We start from the raw sequence: 15,865 nt of genomic DNA, 5'->3' as shown, positions 1-15,865 counted from the left end.
ATGGGAGCTGCGAAGCCGGCACTCGGGGCGGGGGCAGTGCATGGAGCCCCCGTGGCTGCCCCTATGCCTAGGAGCCGGAGGGACATGCCAGACGCTTCCGGGAGCCATGCGGAGCCAGGCAGGGAGCCTGCAAGCCCCACACCAACCAGATTTTTAACGGCCCGATCAGCAGTGCCGACTGGGAGGGTCCCTTTTCAACTGGACACCTGGCAACCCTAGCCCGGACAGGCCCATCAGCTCCATCCCGGCTCGGTGCCAGATAGAAATGAGTCAGTTCCACTCTCCGCAGCCCTCCCACCCCTCCCCCGTCATGGTGCCCATCACGCTGCTAATTACACCGTCTGTCATTCAGCCCCCAAGCCTGCCGCGGCCCGCTGCTCTGACGGCGCTCATCAGGCCGGGAGGGGCGAGTTCAGGAGCCCACGCTGCCATGCTTGGCTAAACGGGACACGAATCGCAAATGCCCTGGCCAGAGCTGACAGGGGCAGGCCGGCCGGGAGGAGCCTCGCTCCGCCCACAGGGATGCAGAGAACATGGGGGATGCCCTGCCAACACCCTTGTCTGCCTCCTGTCCCCTGGACGCCCGTGGCGCTGGGGTATGTTCACAATGGCTCGCTGGTCCCTGTGGCGTCCTGCGCGGGCAGTAAAACGCAGACCTCGGACAACGTGAGCTAGAGGAGAATCACCTTTTCTTACTGGGCGGGTGGGGCTTAGCCCTCTGCTCAGGACCCCAGCCATTAGAGTGTGACCCGTCCTAGCCACAGCAACAGGGGGCAGTGGTGAATACACACTTCAGCACCACCCAGCACGGGGCATGCGCACATCAGCATCATGGCGGGGTCCATACGCACATCGGCACCATCCAGCGGGGGCAGTGGTCCATACGCACATCGGCACCATCCAGCAGGGGGCAGTGGTCCATACGCACATTGGCACCATCCAGCGGGGGCAGCGGTCTATACGCACATCGGCATCATCCAGCAGGGGGCAGCGGTCCATATGCACATCGGCACCATCCAGCGGGGGCAGCAGTCCATACACACATCGGCACCATCCAGCGGGGGGGCAGCGGTCCATACGCACATCGGCACCATCCAGGAGGGGACAGCAGTCCATACGCACATCGGCACCGTCCAGCGGGGGGCAGTGGTCTCTACGCACATCGGCACCATCCAGCGGGGGACAGCGGTCCATACGCACATCGGCACCGTCCAGCAGGGGGCAGCGGTCCCTACGTACGTCAGCAGGGCTGATTCCGTATCAGCGTCCCACAAGACTAAAGCTGCCTAGTCGCACCGAAGCTTCTGGCCATATGACGTTAGTGCCAAGCTGCTTTGCCAGCATCGCCCCGTTTCCACAGGGAAGCAGAGCTGCACACGCTGACCATCGGAAGGGCTCGGAGCTAGTGCTTAGACAGGCCCAAGTCCGTTCAGGCATCACCCTCTTTGGGCATTAGGGGGAGTGAAGCGAGGAGAAGGAGGTATCAGCTTGGAGCAGATCCAAGGAACCGCGGTGCCAACCAGCCCAGATCAAACTGGGTCCCCACTGTGCCAGGCGCTGCTTGGACACATTGTAAGAGACAGTCCCTGCCCTTGGGAACTGACTGTGTAGACAAGATACAATCGTCAGCCCCGGTTTACAGATGGGAATAAAGTGACTTGTCTCTGGTCAGTAGCAGAGCCAGGGATTAAAGCCAGATCTTTGGAGACCTAGTCCAGTGCCTTAAGTGGGAAGCAGGCCCTTATGTTACACAAAGCGCCCGGTGCATGGGCATGCTTGCCAGGATGCAGTTGCTCTCTCCCATTTCAGCAGGCACCTAAAGGGAGGATTTCACTATTGTTCATATTTCCGCCTCCCCAAGAGGCAGCTTCTTTATTAAGAGGAGTTTAATAATAACACTGGCCCCAGGTGATCCCCGGGCAGAGAGATGGCACTTCCCCAGAATGGGACGGGAGGGAGTTGGGTTGGGTTAGGGTCTCAGTTTGGCTGGTGCTGGGGAGTGGCCACTCGTCCCCATGTGCAACAGACTTCCAAAGCTGGCGTTCTAGGAGGGTTATGGACTGTGTGTGTAACGCTGCCCCCTAGTGGCTGGTCAGGAACTTTTTGACAAAACGTTTTTTTCATCAAATAATGCTGATTTGTCGAAACCGTTCAGGAAACCAGGTCCGTGTTGGCAAATCTCCCGGCTGGCAACAAGTTTGATAAAAAAAAAAAGTTCTGAAATTGTCAAAACGTTTTGTTTCCACATTTTCAAAGCCGAACAGTCCAGTTTCCCGGCTTTCTGCTTTGACATTGAAGCTCATTCAACTGAGAAAAGGTTAAAGAAGAAACCATTGCAATCTGAAGGAAATGGTTCCTTCCAACTGAGCGAAAGGAACCGCTGAGACTGACCGAAGCCGAAACATTTTTGGTTTTTTGATTTGCAAAAACGTCCGAATCTGACTTTTTGTCCACAGTCAGGTGAAAACTTGCAAACTCTGGAAAATATTTCCAGGCTGGGAAAACTGTTTCCCGCCCAGTTCTACACCCACCCTGCTTCCCGGGGGCTTGGATCTGCTGCTGCTCAGGGTTAGTGAACACACCCAGGCACCCTCGTGCATGCACACATGACCGCTGGGTCACATGCACTTACGTGCCTCGCACTATTGCATGCAACGGCATCTGGCTGCACGCGCATCCGCTGGCACACCCAGGCGTACACCGGCATGCCAGTGGTGACACACTCCCTTGCACAGGTGGATACCCTCATGTGTTTGCTCACTGACACACCCGGGATCTCACACAGTCACACGGGCTGGCGTTGGTTACGCACCTGATGCGCTCTCCTTTGCACGCTCAGCCAGGCCGACCCATGCCGACTCCTTGATGTGGCTTGCTCCAAACGCCCCACCACACAGACTCACACCCGAATGGTAGTGAACCTCTGCTTCAGCCTCGTGCTCGGGGCACCCTCCGGTGGCACTATGGGGCATAGCGTCAGCATTGCACTGGGGACCAGGAAATAACTTCACCGATTGGGCCTAATGCCTGACAGAGGCAAAGTCTCTCCCAGAGAGGAACGGATTCCTGCCCCGAGGGATGGCCGCTGCTCCCAGGGTGATGGGTGGGGGCGGGGTGTGTGCGTGTGTGTGAGGGGGGAATTAATGGGAAGCCACAGATGTTTAGAAACCATTTGATGGTACACCTCTACCCCGATATAAGGCTGTCCTCGGGAGCCAAAAAATCTTAGCGCGTTATAGATGAAACCGCGTTATATCAAACTTGCTTTGATCCGCCGGAGCGCGCAGCCCCGCCCCCCCAGAGCGCTGCTTTACCGCGTTAGATCCGAATTCGTGTTACATCGGGTCGTGTTATATCGAGGTAGAGGTGTATTAACGGGGGTGGGGGAACCCACCAATAGCGCAGGGCTGTGGTTAAAGCAGTGACTTCCCTAACCGGTAGGACACAAAGCTTATCCCCCTTGGACAGCATCTCTGTCCCGTCACCTTCGCGCCATCCTGCCCTCCTCTCCCCTAGTCCCTCTGAGCATTTCTCTTGTACTCCCCGGAATGCCCTGTGGGGGACGCAGTGTGGCCTACTGGCTAGATCACTGGATGGGGGGGCGGGGTCAGGAGATCTGGGTTCCATTTCTAGCTTTGCCACTGTTCCCTCTCTGTGCCTCAGTTTCCCCTCCCGCCCTTTGTGTAGACTGTAAGCTCCCTGGGGCAGGGACTGGCTCTCGCGCTGTGTACGTGCAGCGCCTAGCACGGTAGGGCCCTGATCTCCGCTGCTACCCTAACACCGCTGAGCCGAAGGCAGCACCCTGGGGGAGATCCCGCTTGCCAGGGCTCTCTGTATACCCAGTGCTCAAGCCCGCTCCCTGTCTGTGTCCCTGCTGCCGATCGCTGGCCGTCCCTCCCTGAGCCAGCGGGTGTCAGGTGCTTGTGGGAGATAATGAGGGCTAATTAGGCGGAAACGTGGGGATTTATAGCAGACTGCGGAGGTCACAAGCAGGAAGACGGAAGTGAGCTTTGGCTGGTGACTGGTCTTGAGCCCGGGGTGGGGGAGGGGAGCAGACTTGTCTAATTAACTCCAATAATGAACTCAGATAACCAGATTTCCCTTCCCCCCCACAGGCGCTCCTGCAAGTGGCTAAGAACCTGTTTACGCACTTGGGTAGGTGGCTTTTTCTGTTCCTACAGGCCACGTACTGCTAGCGCCCGACTCACCGATGGGCCGGCTGGGCCTTCGCCTCTGGGTCTGCACATTCAGCTGGCCCAGGTGTGGTGGGGCCAGGCTGGGGGCCCGCTGGGAAGCCACATTCCTAGTGGACACGGGCCCCTATGGCAAATCCACGGCAGCCTCCCTGCATGCATCACTCAGAGAGGGCTCACAGCCCTGTCTTCTCAGCTCCGAAATACGGCTCCCAGGGCCTGAGCTAACGGAGCAGCTGTAGCTGGTAGCAAGGGTCGGTCCTTCTCCTCTCGGCAGAGCAGTCACTAGAGGGCAGCATCTCTCGCACACACACACACACACACACACACACACACACCGCCTCTCCCCCAATATGTCACATCCTGGAGACCCGGCCCTGCTCCCCGAAGACGTCCCTGGCCAGCTCTCCTTCCGTCTGCCCCACAGGGCTTGGGCGCTGCCCTGCGCTGGGATCCCGAGGGAAACCCTCAAACACTAACGAATGAGGAGCCCAGTCTCCCCGGCCTTCCTGGGATGGCCGCCACCACCAGTGCCAATCCGCAGCGGGTTATCACCTGGGCAACGCCCAGTGCAGCCTGGGCTGAGAACCTCCCGCCCCTTTCTCACGGGGGACACCCGACGGCCATCGCGTGGGGTGTTTTCCCATTGGCTGGTGGGGGAGGGGAGTTAGAAATCGCTGCTTCGGTTGTATCCACTAAGGGGCCGCATGGTCGCTGGCCTCTCTCTACGGGGACACTCCTCTCTAGCTGGGCGCTGACCCCCCATTTAGCCGTATGGGGGGGGGTCACAACCCCTTGACACCTCTTCCTGGCCCCCCGCTCTGAGGCTTTATGGCTTTATTTATCGTCTCTGGGGGCACAGAAGGCCCATGCCACTGGCTTAGCTCTGTTGCAGCATGCCCTGAGTTCCCCGGGCGGTGGCGGTCAGGGACTCACCCGGCACTGGGGCAGCGTGTCCAGCTGGCTGCCCTGGGAGGACTTCAGCCCCGTCTCTGTTTCACCAGCCTCTCCCGCCCCCCCGCCCAGCTCTAAACATCCGGGGAGGCGAGGGTCGGCTCTGCCCTGCTCCTGACTGCACGGCCAGCCCCAAGCTCTGCAACGGGCTGGAGACGCTGGCCACCGCCTCTGTGCTTCACGAATCGGGCCCGATTCCCATCATAACGAAGGGGAGGGTGAAGTCAGAAGTGCCCGGTCACAGGCTAGTGTCTAACCATTAGGCCTGCCTGCCTCCGTCTAGTTAGCTGCTTAGCAGACTGGTGTCCCCTCCCCAGCTCTCGCACAGCTGCCCCCAGTTGGCTGTGTGCTCCCAGACATCCTCACTCGGCTCCTCTCCGAGGCCGGTGGGACCCGCGAGGCGCGGTGCGACGCGGCTGTACACGCAGGCGGTGGAGATAAGGCCGAGCCGGATTGCTGCGCGCACACGGTCCCACAAAGAGCAGGGCTCATCGGAGCCAGCCCCCAGAGCCAGCTCTGGCAGAGACGCCGGCCGTGTGAGGCTGTGATAAATGACTGCCCGGCAGCCGGGGCTGGGCGAAGCCTGCCGGGGCGCTTGACCATGGAGGGCTGGCGGCACCTAGTGCTCCTCCGGCTGAGCGCTCAAGCAAATAGCAAATAGCCACATCCGTGTGTCCAAAGGCCTAGGGATGGAGACAGGGCACCAGGGCCGTGTTAAAGGGCTGTACAGCGGTGCTAAGGGCTAGGTCCTGTTCTCAGTGACCCCAGGGGGCCCCACTGACATGCCTCCGGCTTTACCCCGGTGTCATGGCTAGCAGAATCTGGCCCTTGCACCATTTATGTAGCACCTCCTTCATCCCCCGAGCATTTCACCAAGCCTCCCAGCCTGCCTGCAGAGTAAGGGGAGGGATAGCTCAGTGGTTTGAGCATTGGCCTGCTAAACCCAGGGTTGTGAATTCAATCCTTGAGGGGGCCACTTAGGGATCTGGGGCAAAATCAGTACTTGGTCCTGCTAGTGAATGCAGGGGGCTGGACTCGATGACCTTTCAAGGTCCCTTCCAGTTCTAGGAGATAGGATATCTCCATTAATTTAAAAAAATTTATTTAAAGTAAGAGGCACTGTCCCTGCTACTGATGGGGAAACTGAGGCACGGGGCAGGGAAGTGACTCGCTGTGGAGGGAGCTGGCATTAGGGCAGGGATTAGAACCCTGGCGTGTTCAGCCTACAGAGCCGCAGCCTGGTATCCTCGCAATGGGCTCAGGTATGGGGCTGATGGCCAGGACCTTGGCCTAACCCCATAGCTCCTGCTTTGGGGTGTCACACCCATGCGCCATGACCCAAGGCCACCAGCTCTGGTCACGGAGCCGTCCCTTGGAGAGGCCTCTTGCTCAGCGTCAGGGGGCTCCGGTCCACAGGTGAGGGGCTCTGTGTCCCCTCACCGGTCCCCAGAGCCGCCCTGCCCCGGCCCCTCCTGCCTGGGCCCGGTCTGAGCTGCCAAACCACCTGCTTCTCCCCCACAGACGATGTGTCGGTGCTGCTCCAGGAGATCATCACGGAAGCCCGGAATCTCAGCAACGCCGAAATGTGAGTGAGTGGCTGCTCTGCGCGAGGCGTTACCCTGGGGGTGGGGAGTCAGGCTGGGTGCCCCTCGGGTGCCCCCTGCTCCCAAGGAGGCCAGGTGTGCATGCACACTGGCATCACGTTCCTGGATCTCTGCTGCGGCTGGGACATGCGCCGGGAACAGCTGATCCTGTGGGAAAGCTGCTCCTCGCTGGTTATTTTTACAGCTCTGATCTCCGGCTCCTCGGTGTAAATCCCCCCTCCCCTCCTCACCCTTGCTCCCCGTGCAACACCCCAGTAGGGCAGCAAACCTGCAGACTTCCTGAGCGTGGAGACGGGGCCTGGCTCTCCTCTCGTGTCCCCCGGCATGAAACGGAGCAGGTCCAGCAGAGCCAGCAGAGCTGCTGCTCCAGGCATCCCCCCGGGCTCAGAGGCCCTGTCCTCTCTGATCAACGTGGCTCTCTCTTGGGACTGTCCTGGGTTGGAGCCTGCCCAGGCCAGGGGCTCAGGGCTCAGGCCTGCACTTAGAACGCAGCTGCCCGGCTGCCTGCTCGCTCCAGCGCAACACGTGAAACGAGGTGACGATCACGCCCCAGTCCCGTGTTACCCTGTGCCCTGGAGAGGCAGCAGAGCCACCCCCAAGGGGCTTGAGGGTTGCTGTCGCCAGCCCGGGAGTGTGCCAGGCTCACTCACCTGCTGCACAGCCACATGGAAGCCCCTACCCGAGTTCCCCAGCCCCACAAAGGTACAAACACGGGGCATGACCCTGCGCTCCCGAGGCTGGCCCTGGGGGGGCAGCGCTGGGCCTGATTCACAGGGGCTCGGCCCACAGGCTAATAGCCCAAGCACCTGCAAAGATTAGGGCTGGGCAAAACTCAGCCACACGCAGCCTACGCAGGGCTCAGGGGAGAAGTGTTTTCTTTGGCTTCTGCTGCATGCAGCTTTGTGTCCCAGAGAGAGACTCCTACGGTGCAATATAACAGCTGAGAAATAGAACATGATTGTGTGACTAACGGCTGCAGCATAATGATGCAGATGCACAAGGGCAAGGGGCAACATTAAAGGTTCATGCCCCAGGGGCAGAGTTAGGGGTATGTGTCCTGGGGGGCTGGAGTTAAGGTTACATGGCCTGTGGGGCAGAGTTAAGGTTACATGGCCCAGGGGGGCACAGTTAAGGTTACACTCTTCCAATCTTAATTTTCTCCTTCTCAGGTGTCTGCATTTGTAAATATAACAGGAAGTGGAGTTTAAATGTTTTAATTTTCCTGTTTGTTTTGAGTGGAGAGGGCTAGATCAGCCCCTATCCATGAGAGTAGCCACAGGAAGGGACCAGGGTAGAGGAATATGCCACCCACATAGGGTTGCCAATTTTCTTTGGATGTATTCCTGGAGGTTTCATCGCATGACATAACCTTTAATTAAAGATTAATCTTTAATTCCTGGAGACTCCAGGTCAATCCTGGAGGGTTGGCAACCCTACATAATGCAGCTGTTGGCAAACCAGCTAATTTTATCCAACACGGACCCAAAGTGTTTCACGTCTATCCAAAAGGATCTCTGTCCACCACAGAAATGCAGCCACCTCTGGGGTGGAATGTGGCAGCTGCTTCTCTGGGTATGTCTACACTACAGGATTAATCCAAATTTAGATAATTCGAATTTGGGAAACAGGTTGTATAAATTCGATTGTGCGCGGCCACACTAAGCACCTTAATTCGGTTTTAAACCACATTAATTCGGTGGTGTGCGGCCACACTACCCCATTAACTTAAACACAGTAATTCGGTGGTGTGCGTCCACACTAACCCTAATTCGAATTAACAAAATCGATTTAGGCTCTACTCCGTTCGTCGAGGTGGAGTACAGAAATCGATTTAAAGGGCCCTTTAATTCGAATTAACTGGCTCTGTAGTGTGGACGGGTGAAGGGTTAATTCGGATTAAGGCAGCTAAATCCGAATTAAAGTCCTAGTGTAGACCAGGCCTCTGTGCCCAACAGCACTGCGTAGTTTAGGACAGGAAGTGAAGAACACCTTGCCCGGAAGGGAGAGCAAGGGCAACTGAGGAAAACCAAATGTCGTTCCCCAGCTGGAATGTAGCCAGAACTGTGGGGCTAACACCCCATGCCACGGGATCACCAGTGGCCACAGAAGCCGGGATCAAGGGAATCCCTAGTCTCATGGTGGGGCACTGGGTCAATGAATCCAAAGGGGAGATGTGCTAACCAGAGGCCGTGGGCCTGGTCCAAAGCCGAGGGAAGTCAATGGGAGTTGTTCCGCTGCCTTCCATGGGCTTTGCCCCGGGACTGGACGGTGCCCTGCAGCCAAGGCTGCCTGGTTGCTGTGGAGATCTGACTGAGCGGCTGGTTGTCTCTTGCAGATGCTCCGTTTTCCTGCTGGACACGTTCAGCCATGAGCTGGTGGCCAAGGTGTTTGACGGGGGCGTGGTGGATGACGAGGTAAGCCCTCCCGGGAGGGCCTGGGGCTCGCCAGCAGAGGGAGCTGCGGGTGGTAGCGTAGGCAGACCCGGGAGGATGGAGCGGGCCCAAGGACGAGGTGAGGCCAAGTGGGTCAGCTGGAGCCACCCGCTCCAGACCAGGGATGGCTGGTCATGAGGAGGAGAGCGGTCTCCATGCCAGGCTGAGGGCGCTGCTGCATGAGGGCCGGGAGATGGCGACTCAGCCGGGACAGGGAGGCTGGGTGGAGGCTGGAGATGGAGGTGGCGAGGGGCAGGGTGCAAGGTAGGGAGATGGGACCGAATCCCAGGAGATGGGGATGGGAGGTGGTTCCCTGAGCCCCGGGAGGATGGCGGATTGGACGGAGATGGGCAGCATGGGGCCAACGTCTCGGTCAATCCCGTCCCTCAGAGCTACGAAATCCGCATCCCGGCGGATCAGGGCATCGCGGGTCACGTGGCAACGACGGGGAAGATCCTCAACATCAAAGACGCCTATTCCCACCCGCTCTTCTACCGGGGGGTGGACGACAGCACCGGCTTCCGGACCCGAAACATCCTGTGCTTCCCCATCAAGAACGAGAGCCATGGTGAGAGCCTAGGCAGCGCTGGGCATCGGGGTGCAGCTCCCCGGGCGCTGCCAGGGCACGCGGGCATTGGGCAAAGCGCTCCCTCGATGCCGCACCCCTAGACGCCACACACGGGCAAAGACCCATCAGATCCCAGCTTGGTCGCCAGGGTGTAGTTCCTGGCCATGTGTTCTCCTAGAGCAGTGTTCCTCAAGCTGGGATCCAGCGGAGGCCCCTGCGCAGCCGACTCCTCCGTGTCTCCAGCTGCCTCCGCCAGTCTCCTGGCTCCTCATTCCCAAGAGGAGCCTGGCGACGGGTCAGAGCAGCTGGAGACGAAGGGAAGGAGAGAAAGTCGAGAAGCAGCCTCTGTATTCATTCGCTGCCAGTGCTGAGGATGAGGGACCCCCACTCTAGTGGTGGTAGCAGGACCCCTATGGCCTGCTCGCGGCTCTATGATCTTGGACAAGGCACATGACAGCTCCGTGCCTCAGTTTCCCCACTCCTCAGATAACGAGCATGGAACTGACCCTTGTCACGGGGCGGGCTGTGAGAGGCGAGGAGTGAAGTTAAATTGCCCTGAGTCTTGTTTGAGTGCCGCACGCGTTGGAGACCCCAGCCCTTCCCCTGGGGGGAGAGTCCCACACCCCGAAGGTTGGATGGAGCCTGATGCTCAGCCCATTGTACCCGGTCGGCAGGGTGAGCTCATGGCTAACGCACAGGGCTGGGATTCAGGAGGGTTTGTTACCAACCCACTGCGAGTCCCTTGGCAAGCCACTGAGCCGGTGCCTCAGTTACCCCACCTGTCAGAACATCTGGGCCCCATCCCCAGCGGGTGTTAACTGGCAAATCTCCATTGAAGTCAGCAGAGCTACGCCGCATCACACCAGCTGAGGTTCTGGCCCATGTCTATGTAGCCACCTTACCGGGAACTTAATTGTTAGGCTTAACTAAGTGTCCCTAAGTGCTTTGAGATCCCCAGCTGGGAGGAGCCCCAGAACGTGCGTTTGGTGCTTGGGAGTCCCCTGGCCCCGCTCAGACGCTTGTAGACACAGGTGTCCCCAGGAGAAGCCCAGCCGCTGCTCCTTCGTGGGATGTCACGTTGATAAGTGACCCCCAGCGCCATGCGCTGAACTCCTGCCCTTCGCCGAACGAAATCACTTGGCCTTCCGCTTCCGGCCACAGAGCTCCCTGCCTGGCACCGTACGCTGGCCCGGCCCGGCAGTGACAATCTCCGGGGGGCGAGTGGCAGCCCCCGCATTAACATCCTGCATCCCCCGCTGCGCTGCAGTGGGATCACACTCTGGCCCTCCTGTGAGCGGCCAGGCGGCCTCGGTCCTTCCCCTGTGGGACCGGAGGGCGGCACGGGCTGCCCTCGGGGCTCTGTGATATTGGTGAGTCAAACCACCCAGGGCGAGCGGCCCGGCGATGCTGTCGGTAAACACCCCCCACCGATACTGCCAGCAGCCGGTCAGTCCCTGCTGCCTCCCCCCCCAGGTCCTGCTATCCCCACATCTGGGGCATGTCGCCCTCTAGTGCCAGCCCCACTATGGCAGCCTGGAGCTGACTGGGCGGTGTGGGAGAGGCAAGCTCTGAAGGTCCCTGGTTCGATCTCTGCTGGCGGCCATAGAGTGTCTGCAAGCAGCCATGGGGAGCAAATCCTCAGGGCAGGCAGTGGTGCTCCCCACTCAATTTCCCCCCCACCACCCGATTTGCTGGCCTCCCCACCAACCCCTGTATGACACACCGTGCCCCACCCAGGGCCACACCCTCTGGCCAGGCACCCCATTGCTGGCTTCACGCAGGGCTTTGACCTTTCCTCCCAACTCAACTTGCTCGCCCAGTGCTGGGGATTGTGGGTCGCTAGAGCACGAGGTGGGAGGGATAGGCTCCCCCTGTCCCAGCCCCACCCCCTGTGGACCAGCGCTCTGGGCAGAACCATGCCAGAACATGGCTGGGAGCCCAGGGCGGCCGGGTTTCCCTGTGCGTCGTCCCGTCGGTACGCTGGGCTCTCGCTGTTCTTCCAGAGGTCATCGGGGTGGCAGAGCTGGTCAACAAGATCAACGGGCCTTGGTTCAGCAAGTTCGATGAGGACCTGGCCACGGCTTTCTCCATCTACTGCGGGATCAGCATCGCCCACGTAAGCGGGGGGGCTGCCCCACGTGGGTGGGTCCAGCGCCCGGGGGAGGAGGGGTGGATTCCCATGCCGGTGGCTCGGGCACAGGCCCAGCCTTCGAAGCTGCCAAGCTCCCCAAGTCTTTTGCTGGAGAGAGCTGGATGCAGCGGGTTGGGGAAGGCTGGGGACCCAGCAACCCCGCAGCAGCGTCTGCCCCCCCCCCCCCCCAAGCCTGACGTTTGCAGACCGCCTGCCCTCTATGGTGCTTTCCAGGCTGCTGTCTCAGCACAGAGCGGGGTTAGCCTGTGTTTTGCCTCCCTGCAACTGGACACCAGACTCTTCTTCCCTTCCTGTCCCAAGCTTTTGTGTGGCTGCACACGGTCTGTCGGGTTCCACCCCAGAGGCAGCTGCATTTCAGCTGTACATGGAGAGGGGAGCGTAGTTACAGGTGACAAGCGGAGCCTTAAATAACGCTGGGTCATCGGTGAATCTTGTCGCCTCTCGGCACCCTAGGAGAGGTGGAAGGCGATGCCCGGCCGTGTGAGTTCAGGTCGGGAGAGCGGGAGGGCCAGAGCTCAGGCGTGCCCCAGCACTGCATGCCTTAGGCCTAAGGGCTTGAGTTCCTGGAAAGACTCGTGCTGAGTGCATGGGGCGGGGGCTGAGGCCCCGGGAGAGCCAAGGGCAGCAGGAGCCCGTCCGCCCGGGGCTCTGACCGCCCTCTCCTTCCCTCCCCTCCAGTCGCTGCTCTACAAGAAGGTCCACGAAGCCCAGTACCGAAGCCACGTGGCCAACGAAATGATGATGTACCACATGAAGGTCAGGGGGTGTGGGGGCTCCCCAGGGAGTGGGGCCGCGGCGGCTGGGGACATGGGGCTAGTTGTTGCGTCTCCGCAGCCCTGGAGCCGCACTGAGCTGTGGGTGAGGATGGGTGACGTCGTGGGTGTCTGGCTCATCTTCCTTCTAGTTCCCTCTGGAGGGGCCAGTCTGCACTCCCCTGCCTACAGGCTGCTTCACACTCAGCGTTACTGCCATGCTCCACCCCAGAGCTGGCTGCATTTTAGGGGCAAACTCTGGATTTGCCCCAGTGTAACCGGGTCACAGCCTCTGACTACCCCGATAGAGCAGCAGCGCACTGACTACCCCGATGGCACTAACTGGCCCCCACGTTGGCAGGCTTCACAGAGAGGCCAGGGGGCAGCATGGGCCGTGGCGCGGGACCCTCTCTTGCCTCCGGGTCAGAGCATGGCGCCAGCCCCGCTGCTGCCCAGGCTGTACCTGGTGGACAGAGGAGCCCAGCACAGGGCTGTCAGGGCAGCACTGGGCGCCCGTGCCCGGCTGAATGCGGCCTGCATCTGCAGCTCCTCCGCCAGGCCCAGGCTTTGGCCCCCGGCGCTAACAGCCCATCCTGGGGCTCCCCTTGCAGGTCTCGGACGAGGAATACAAAAAGCTGCTCAGCGACGGGATCTGCCCGGTGGAAAGCATTGACTATCGCTTCGCCGATTTCACCTACACGCCGCGCTCGCTGCCCGAGGACGACACGCCCATGGTGAGTGCCCCCAGGGCTGGCGTCTAGGGTCCTGCCCATGGCAGCTGGCAGCCAAGCTCCCCGAGGGGGGGATGAGCTGGGGTTAGGGGCTAGCCTAGGGCGCCTGAGGTGTGGGTCTGCCACGGCTGCATGGGCAGATCACTCTGTGCCTCCAGTGTCTGTAGCCCTGTCCTGCTTCCGAGGGGCGCTAGGAGAAATCCAGGAGGTGTCCAATGCTACGGTGATGGGCTCTAGGTAGTACCAGAGACAGCCTGGGCTAGGATCTGGCCCTGGCTTGGGGCGTCTGTCCGCCAAGGAGCTGCATTCGCCTTGGTTTAACACGAGTGCCCCGCGCTCCAATCCCACCTCGGGTCCAAGGCATCGATACGATTTCCTGGCATCGCTGACTGCCCCCCCGTGCCCACCCGGGGGCGGGAGCCTGACAGCCACCGGTGCGTCAGCGCCAGCTTGGGGGAGAGTTTGTGTCGTATGTGGCTCCTGCCCCCAAGGGGGAGAGGGATACCTGAGTGGTTTGAGTATTGGCCTCCTAAACCCAGAGTTGTGAGTTCAATCTTTGAGGGGGCCATTTAGGGAGCTGGGGCAAAAAAAAAAAAAAAAAAAAGGTTGGGGATTGGTCCTGCTTTGAGCAGGGGGTTGGACTAGAACCTCCTGAGGTCCCTTTCAACCCTGATTCTATGAATGCCGAGAGGGGTGCAGGGGGTTATCTCCATTCCCAGCCTGGCCTCCTCAGCGCCAGCCCCATGCCCGGGAGCAGCCTCTCAGCCAGCTCTCTGCTCCCTTTCCCTCCACAGGCCATCCTGAGCATGCTGCAGGACATGAACTTCATTAACAACTACAAAATGGATCGCCAGACGCTAGCCAGGTGGGCTCGCTCGCTGCTCGGCACGGGGGCTTGGCTGCTCTGGGAGCCCAGCGTCGGGGGGGGGGGGGGGGGGGGGCGGGAGGGGGGGGTCTTGCCCAGCACTGCGGTACCAGGGGTTTGTCCAGTCTGGTGAAGGCGGGGGGAGGACCTGATGACAGTTTTCAAGTTACAAGGAGGAGGGAGGAAAAACTGTTCTCCTTAACTGCTGAGGATAGGGCAAGAAGCAATGGGCTTAAATGGCAGCAAGGGCGATCATTAGGAAAAACTTTCTAACTGTCAGGGTGGTTTAGCACTGGAATAAATTGCCCAGGGAGGTTGTGGAATCTCCACCATTGGAGGTTTTGAAGAGCAGGTTGGACAAACACCTGTCTGGGATGGTCTACATAATACTTAGTCCTGCCATGAGTGCAGGGGACTGGACTAGATGACCTCTCGAGATCCCTTCCAGTCCTATGAGTCTATGACATGGCAGTTCAAGGGTGGAAGCAGCCTGCCAGGTGTTCTCTGCCTGGAGCACAGGGGCACGGGGGCAGTGCAGGTGGCCGGTGGCCGGCCAGAGCCAAGCGCCGGCTCCCCGGGGGCGGCTGCGTTCTCATCCCCGTCTCCCGTCTCCCTGCTCCGGCCAGGTTCTGCCTGATGGTGAGGAAGGGCTACCGGGACCCACCCTATCACAACTGGATGCACGCCTTCTCCGTCTCCCACTTCTGCTACCTGCTCTACAAGAACCTGGAGCTGGTCAAATACCTGGAGTAGGTGGATGGTTACGGCTCCTGCAGAGACCCAGCTTCCCCCAACCCCGGCTCTGCACCCCTGGCCCCTTGGCTTGTGGATCTCCCAGCTCAGCGGGGCGGGCGATCTGTACCACTCCCTCTCCCCATCTGGCACTCTCCCCGCGAGTCTCCATCAGCCCAGTTCCTTGGCATGGTGCTAGGGGGCGCTGCGCCGCTCTCCAGGGTGCACCAGCGGACACGGGTCCTCGCCGCTTGCCCACGGCACGTTGCACGAGTCAGGGGGTTGGCCCTGGGCCGTGCCACACTGCCACACTGAATTCCCACAATGCACTGCTCCTCTTCATTTCCTGTCCCAAACCGTCATGTCCCTGCGTGCAACTGCAGCGTTCCAGCCCAGAAGTGGGTGCACGAAGTGATCCCTGCACCAATAGGGACCTGGCATGAGTAGGTCCATTGAGCTCAATGGGGACCCCCCCCCACTTTCAGTGGCGCCAGAATGTGGCTGCCTGCCTGGGGCTGCAGAAGTGAGGCTAGTTTGGAGGGCCCCGGCGCCAAAGTCCCGTCAGCCGGGAGAGGTCACTGCAGAGAACGGGCTGAGCTGGCCCCCGAGAGAGAGAGGTGTTGCCCTGAGAGCCCCTCCCATCCCTCGTCACCGCGATTCAGCGAGTCCTTTTCTCCACAGAGACATTGAGATCTTCGCCTTGTTCGTCTCCTGCATGTGTCACGACCTGGACCACAGAGGCACCAATAACTCTTTCCAGGTGGCTTCGGTAAGGCCGGGGGTTACAGGAGATCCGTTAGTAAGCCTGGGATATTACAGGAGATCTGCCGGTGAGACCAGGGGATTACAGGAGATCCGATGGTGAGGCCGGGGGATTACAGG

At 60.1% G+C, this 15,865-nt stretch overlaps 1 protein-coding gene across 1 annotated transcript in view; it reads left to right on the top strand.

Annotated features, from left to right (window-relative positions):
- The window catches only part of PDE2A (phosphodiesterase 2A), a 378,660-nt gene that overhangs the window by 355,684 nt on the left and 7,111 nt on the right, over positions 1 to 15,865 (top strand). Inside the window, exons 18-27 of the mRNA XM_026658352.2 lie at positions 4,116 to 4,155; positions 6,669 to 6,732; positions 9,087 to 9,165; positions 9,574 to 9,751; positions 11,755 to 11,867; positions 12,582 to 12,659; positions 13,267 to 13,389; positions 14,181 to 14,251; positions 14,878 to 15,000; positions 15,665 to 15,752. Of these exons, the coding sequence (XP_026514137.1) occupies positions 4,116 to 4,155; positions 6,669 to 6,732; positions 9,087 to 9,165; positions 9,574 to 9,751; positions 11,755 to 11,867; positions 12,582 to 12,659; positions 13,267 to 13,389; positions 14,181 to 14,251; positions 14,878 to 15,000; positions 15,665 to 15,752 (957 nt within the window). The remainder of the gene's footprint in view (positions 1 to 4,115; positions 4,156 to 6,668; positions 6,733 to 9,086; positions 9,166 to 9,573; positions 9,752 to 11,754; positions 11,868 to 12,581; positions 12,660 to 13,266; positions 13,390 to 14,180; positions 14,252 to 14,877; positions 15,001 to 15,664; positions 15,753 to 15,865) is intronic.

The sequence above is a fragment of the Terrapene carolina genome, unplaced genomic scaffold (genome assembly GCF_002925995.2).
Source record: "Terrapene carolina triunguis isolate 2854851 unplaced genomic scaffold, T_m_triunguis-2.0 Scaffold430, whole genome shotgun sequence".
NCBI lineage: Eukaryota > Metazoa > Chordata > Testudines > Emydidae > Terrapene > Terrapene triunguis.
Note: the sequence above shows the minus strand (reverse complement) of the source record. Positions and strands in the feature narration are given on the sequence as shown.